Source organism: Sinocyclocheilus anshuiensis, unplaced genomic scaffold (assembly GCF_001515605.1).
Source record: "Sinocyclocheilus anshuiensis isolate Anshui unplaced genomic scaffold, SAMN03320099.WGS_v1.1 scaffold1091, whole genome shotgun sequence".
NCBI classification, from domain to species: Eukaryota; Metazoa; Chordata; class Actinopteri; order Cypriniformes; family Cyprinidae; genus Sinocyclocheilus; species Sinocyclocheilus anshuiensis.
In genome coordinates, this window is record NW_015544196.1 from 167777 (window position 1) to 174857 (window position 7081).

The 7081-nt window shown below is 36.4% G+C and overlaps 1 protein-coding gene across 1 annotated transcript in view; it reads left to right on the plus strand.

Annotated features, from left to right (window-relative positions):
- LOC107696733 (alpha-actinin-3-like) overlaps nucleotides 1–7081 on the plus strand; it is a 46571-nt gene that overhangs the window by 24796 nt on the left and 14694 nt on the right. The window contains exons 7-14 of the mRNA XM_016497213.1: nucleotides 46–127; nucleotides 1717–1802; nucleotides 2078–2170; nucleotides 3305–3535; nucleotides 3769–3916; nucleotides 4973–5123; nucleotides 5972–6080; nucleotides 6254–6394. Of these exons, the coding sequence (XP_016352699.1) occupies nucleotides 46–127; nucleotides 1717–1802; nucleotides 2078–2170; nucleotides 3305–3535; nucleotides 3769–3916; nucleotides 4973–5123; nucleotides 5972–6080; nucleotides 6254–6394 (1041 nt within the window). The remainder of the gene's footprint in view (nucleotides 1–45; nucleotides 128–1716; nucleotides 1803–2077; nucleotides 2171–3304; nucleotides 3536–3768; nucleotides 3917–4972; nucleotides 5124–5971; nucleotides 6081–6253; nucleotides 6395–7081) is intronic.

A 7081-nucleotide genomic window follows, 5' to 3' on the forward strand; every position in this document is an offset into this window, starting at 1 on the left:
TTCCTTTTTTTTTTTTTTTTTTTTTTAATTGTCGGTCCTCTGAAGGATGACCCTATTGGAAACCTGAACACTGCGTTTGAGGTGGCAGAGAAGTACCTGGACATCCCGAAGATGCTGGACGCTGAAGGTGAGTCAAATCAATCCAGTTCATCAGGAGGAGATCCTGTAACACACAATATGAGATTAACATCACCTTTCATTTAAAAGAGCCAGTCATCTTTTTGAGTTTAATGCACATAGCTGGACCAGAGTTTTCATCTAATTTGGACGTAAAACTTGAGCTTGCCTTTGGCCTGCTTAGTTGGTCTTTAAACGACAATTAATTAGTGCTGTCAAACGATTAATCACGATTAATCGCATCCAAAATAAACGTTTTTGTTTGCATAATATATGTGTGTGTGTTCTGTGTATTTTTATTATGTATATATAAATACACATACATACAGTATATATTTTGAAAATATTTACATGTATTTACGTCTGTATTTATTTATATTCATATAATTTATATTATAAATAAATATATTTAATATATAAACATAACATATTTTTCTGAAATATATACATGCATGTGTGTGTATTTGTATATACATAATAAATATACACAGCACACACACATATATTATGCAAACAAAAACTTTTATTTTGGATGCGATTAATCGCGATTAATCATTTGACAGCACTACAATTAATATTCAGTAATATTATCATTTCAACTGCACTGATAATATTGGATGAGAGCAAAATATGAACTGAACTGAGGTGGATAATGATGAAACTAACTTCAAACATCAGTACTGTTATTCAACTGAACTAAATTAACACTGAACCGAATTGAGTTGAATAACGATATGCGTGTGTTCTGTTGAGCTGCTTTAGAGTCTAAATTGAATTTGTTTGATAATTGATCAACTTTGTAACATTGTTATTGAACTGAATTGAATCAACACTGAACTGTATTGAGCTGAATTTTAATTCTGTCGTCTTATGTAAAGCTGCTTTGGAGCTGAAATTTAATTTGTTTCACAAATGATGAATTTTACAACACTAGCACTGTTAATTGAACTGAATTGAATCAACACTAAACTATACAGAGCTGAACAATGACAACATTATGGTGTGAATTTGAGTCATAATTGATTAACTTTGCAACACTGACACTGTTATTTTAATTAATTGAATCAACATTGAACTATATTGAGCTTAATATCAATACTATTGGCTTCTGTGAAGCTGTTTTAGAGCTGAAATTGAATTTGTTTAATAATTGATGAATTCTACGACAATAACACTGTTATTGAACTGAATTGAATCAACATTGAACTAAACTGAGTTGAATAATGACCCTGTTGTCTTCTTTAGAGCAGCTTTAATTTATTAAATGTGTTTCATAATTGATTAACTGAATCAACACTGAGCTGAATATTGATACTAATATCTTCTGTAGAGCTGAAACTGAACTTGTTTCATGGATGATAAATGATTTTACAACATTAACACTGTTATTTTCCTGTTTCTTACTGTGTGAAACTGCTTTGTCACATTCTGTACTGTATATGACTTAAGATTAAAATTTGTGATGCAGTGTTGTGTTATTGAAATATCTCATCTTGACAAACAGATTGTTGAATTTTCATAGACAATTGGTCACGATGACCACAGACCTGCTGGAAAGGGCCTTTGGTTGAACTCAACTCGGTTTCTTTTTGTCCTCAGACATCGTCAACACCCCTAAACCTGATGAGAAAGCCATCATGACCTACGTGTCCTGCTTTTACCATGCTTTCGCTGGTGCCGAGCAGGTAAAAGTCACCACAAATCCAATCAGATTTGGATTCAATTTCCCAAACTAATGTTTTTTTCATTATTACGGCATAAGATGTATAAACTGGGATCAGTTTGTGTAAATGATTGAAGGAAATTGATTTGAGTAATGCACTGAGCTTCCAGACGCTCTCCAGTGTAACGCAGAGTAAATTAATGCGTAAATGAAGTGAGAAGACTTGGATACAGGCGCATTAACTCTAAACTGAATTTATGGCACTAAATGAGCTGCTTGTTTTCTCCGTATCTCCAGGCCGAGACCGCGGCTAACAGGATCTGTAAGGTTCTGGCTGTGAACCAGGAGAACGAACGGCTGATGGAGGAGTATGAGAAACTGGCCAGTGAGGTGAGAGTTTTTCAGACGTCAACAGCAAAAGCCAGTGGGATTACTGCTGAAAATAAGCTCTGTGACCAACAGAAGTTTATGATTGTTAGATGCTTTGTTCATCGTGATACTCTTTACAAATTAACACAACTTGAATTTTGAAGCATAAATACAACTGGCAGAGGTAAAAAGCTAAACATTAATTTGCAAGAGCGCAGTCATAAATATAAGGAATACTGTGAGTAGACGAGTTTAGCTGTTTGGCTTGATAATGTTTAATGTGTCCAAAAAACATTCAAAAAAACCATTGACTTCAGGACGATGGAAATGTATACGAATATGTGAATATATATATATATGTGGACGAATAAAATGTTACATTTCTGGGTTTTAGGACTCAAACGTTAAAAACATACTATGTTTGTGCTATATACTAAGTGTGGGCTATAAGATTGGAAATGTATTGCCACTGAAATACATTTTGAAGTATTTTTTTGGTATATGAAGTTTGAAACTAAATATATTAAAAATCTTTCAAAAATATATTTTATTAAACTTTTATTTCCCAGCTGTTTACCTTCACAGACATAACCGACTGTTTTTAACGTAAACTTGTGTGTGAATGAGAACTTAGTTTAGTACTCACATGCTGTGACAGCCGCTTTCTGTCCGTGTGCACTCAGAAAACTGTATATCAGAAGTTTAAACGAATATGGTTTAAAACGCATGATTTCAGCACGATAAACATGATAATCAGAACCAAAACAGATGTTTTTAGCAGGTCCAAGCTGTAATGGCGCAGCTCTATTCTGGAAAAGGGGGCGGGGAGCAGCAGCTTATTTGCATTTAAAGAGACAGATACGAAAAATGGCGTGTTTCTGCTTCCACTCAAAATAGGCATTTTCAAAATGATATAATAAATGATCTGTGGGGTATTTTGAGCTGAAACTTCACAGACACATTCTGGGGACACCTGAGACTTGTCAGTGTTTTTGTGCTAATGATGCAGACAATACTGCATAATCACAGTATAAGGCAGCATAATTGGGGCCGTCTAGGTGTCTTCTCACTAGGCCCTGATTTTGTTCCCTCTAAGACCTGCATCATGCCCCTTCAGTCCATCTCTCTGTCTCTAACTCCTCCATCTCTCTGTAGTTGTTGGAGTGGATCCGTCGCACCATCCCATGGCTGGAGAACCGCGTGGCGGAGCAGACCATGCGCGCCATGCAGCAGAAACTGGAGGATTTCCGCGACTACAGGCGCGTCCACAAGCCTCCACGCGTTCAGGAGAAGTGCCAGCTGGAGATCAACTTCAACACCCTGCAGACCAAACTCCGCCTGAGCAACCGCCCGGCCTTCATGCCCTCCGAGGGCAAGATGGTGTCGGTAAGTCGTGCAAAACATCTGAAAAGTTGGGTTTCCCCCTCCGGTTGATTTTTGACCCTTTTGAAGCATCTTCTGCACTTTGGTCCTAAGCATAGTTCTCAAATTGCACAACTTGTAACTTGACGTTATGAACAGCCAACTGCACTCCTTAGAAATTCAGCCAATCAGATCAATTGATTGCGAATTGGTTGCATTGAAGCTGATACAGAAACTGTCTGTTTGTTTGTCTGCAGGATATTGCTAACGCATGGAAAGGTCTCGAGCAGGTAGAGAAGGGTTATGAGGAATGGCTGCTCACCGAGATCCGTCGTCTGGAGAGACTCGATCATCTGGCGGAGAAGTTCAAGCAGAAATGCTCCCTGCATGAGTCCTGGACCGCAGGTCACCATACTTAGTTTACACAAGAGCTTAAACATAATGCATTAGCATTCCCATTCCCAAAAATACATGATCATTTTACACTTTTAAGAGCTTTACAAAAAAAAAACAAAAAAAAACATTGAACAATAAAATGTGATTTTATGTTGCATACACTGCTATTTTCATGTGGCCATAATCTGCCTTAATATGTGGTCAAATGAACACAAATGAACACAATGTTTATGAATTTTGAAGCCTAAATACAATTGCCAGAAGTAAAAAGCAATAGACTATAAACAAACCACACCAAGGTCACGCAACTCTTTTTCTCACCACCACAAAGTTTCCAGCAACTCTTTACTTAAAATTTTAAAAAGTTAAGTTTGAGTTAGAATAGCATGTGTATAAACACAACTAGGCTGTAAAAGTGGATTAGTGAGTAGACTAATTTTACTATTACTATTTCCCCACTGCTTTAAACATAACCCATACCGAGGATGTCAACAAAACCTAGAGAAAGCTATTTTTTAGGATTCCCATTGCCAAAAATAAATGTTAATTTCACACATTCAAAAGCTTTACAAAAATAATCAGTTGCTGTTGAAACATCTACCATTGTACATTAAAATAATGTGTGATTTATATGTTGTGAAAACAGTTGTTTTCATATGGCCACTAATCTGCCTTAATATGTGGTGACGATTACTGTTGTTCTGCAAATTTTTGTGGAAATCCAAAGTTAGGCTGTCAACATCAACACTAAGCATCCATCAGCTCTTTACTTAAAATCTATAACTTGGAAAATGTGAGTCAGAATAGAGTGCAAGAGCGTGAGTATAAACACAATGAGGCTGAAAAAAGTGGACTAATGAGATGATGCGTTTACTGAAAATTTACAAAATTTTGCCACATTGACCAACAGAAAGCTGCTTGGTTTGAAATCGACTTCTATGTGAGCTGAGCTTCCTATGTTTCGCTAACTGACAACACCACACCTTTATGGCAGAATGCACACAAGCACATGTTTTGAAATGCGCAGCCATTGTTAGGTTTCTGATTTGACGTCTCTGTTTGCAGGAAAGGAGCAGCTGCTGTCTCAGAAGGACTATGAGACGGCCTCTCTAATGGAGATCAGGGCTCTGATGAGGAAGCACGAGGCGTTTGAGAGTGACCTGGCTGCCCATCAGGACCGAGTGGAGCAGATCGCAGCCATCGCTCAAGAGCTGAAGTAAGTTTCATGGGTGCACCTCACAAAACCTACCAAAAACATGTCCGGGGAATAATATTTCACTGCAAAATCAAAATGTATGTTGTGTGATTTGAAATAGAGCAGTAGAAATCAGCATTGAGAGTAACTGTCATTACCCAAAAAAGAAACTCAAAAGTAAAATGTTGCATTGTGGTAGCAATGTTTATGTATGCTTATATATGGTAGATATATATAAGAATTTAAAATATATATATAATTAAGTATTCTAAGTATACTTGGCTTGTGTTTACGTACCAGTATAATAAAACAACTATTAACTAGTAGGGCTAGATGTTTATAACCAGTAAACTAACAGTAAAATTTTAAGTTCCCTTGTAGTTCACGGAGTAGTTTCAACACTAAAGAAAAAATTAAATGTTAAAGTTCACTACTGGAACACTTAAAAGTATATTTTTAAAAACTAAAAAGTAGGCCAATTTAGTCTGAAGAAGTATAGAAATAGTGCACTTACGGTATAAGTTTGCTACTAGTACGTTCATATTAGTATACTTACTACATGTGTTCTTAGAAAAAAAGGTTCAAAAGCTGGTGCCTTTTCAAAAGGTACAAATATGTACATGTAGGAACTAATATGTACACTTTAGATACTAATATGCAACATTTAGGGTTAAATAAGGTACAAGGTGTACCTTTTGAAAGGGTGACAACTTTTGTTCCTTTTTTCTGAGAGTTTATGTTATACTTCTTTGATTTTGGAGTGTAAACCTGGACATTTCCATGAGGTTCAACATTTAAAACACCAGGATTTATGCAGGAACTCCTTACGGCTTTGAGACGTGCTCAGATGTGTTTGTCTCTCTGTCTAGTGAGTTAGACTATCATGATGCTGCTTCAGTGAACACCCGCTGCCAGGGCATCTGTGACCAGTGGGACAACCTGGGAACCCTGACCCAGAAGAGAAGAGACGCTCTAGAGGTGCACAAACACTTTACACACTCCAAACAAACTCCTGCTACAGTGTGAAGCCAAATATTAGCTGCCCATAATAAACATGCAACTGGAATACCAGTCATATATGTAAAAAAGGAAATCATTTGTAGCTGATTCTTGCATATGACTCAAGCTGATTATTTTCTTTCATCCCGCAGCGTGTAGAAAAACTCTGGGAGACGATTGATCAGCTGTACCTGGAGTTCGCCAAGAGGGCGGCGCCCTTCAACAACTGGATGGATGGAGCCATGGAGGATCTGCAGGACATGTTCATCGTGCACAGCATCGAGGAGATCCAGGTCAGCTGCATCAAGATTTTAACCATTTTAAACCATATTAGTTTAAACTTCTGAAAAATGATTTCATATATATATTTACATATTTTAAATATGTATTATTTTAATTATTTATATATATATATATATAATATAAATAATTATACATATACTGTATATGTATGTGACCTGGACCACAAAACCAGGTCATAAGGTCAATTTTTCAAAATTGAGATTTATACATCATCTGGAAGCTAAATAAATAAACGTTCCATTGATCAGAATCAGAATCAAAATCAGAATAAGCTTTATTGCCAGGTATGTTTACACATACAAGGAATTTGTTTTAGTGACAGAAGCTCCACAGTGCAACAGAATGACAGTGACAAGACAGGACACAGATAATAAAAAGAATAATATAAAAATAGACAAAATAGATAATGTACAAAAAAGCAAAAACACAATATATAATATAGACAATTTTGTATGTAACAATTTTGTATGTGATGTACCTGATGTGTGGTTTGTTATCAATATTTGGCTGAGATGCAACTATTTGAAAATCTGGAATCTGAGGGTGCAAAAAAATCCAAATATTGAGAAAATCAGAATTCTTTAAAGTATGTTCATGTATGCCCTCAATACTTGGTCGGGGCTCCTTTAGCACAAACTCCAGCATCAGTGAGGTGTGGCATGGAAGCGATCAGCCTG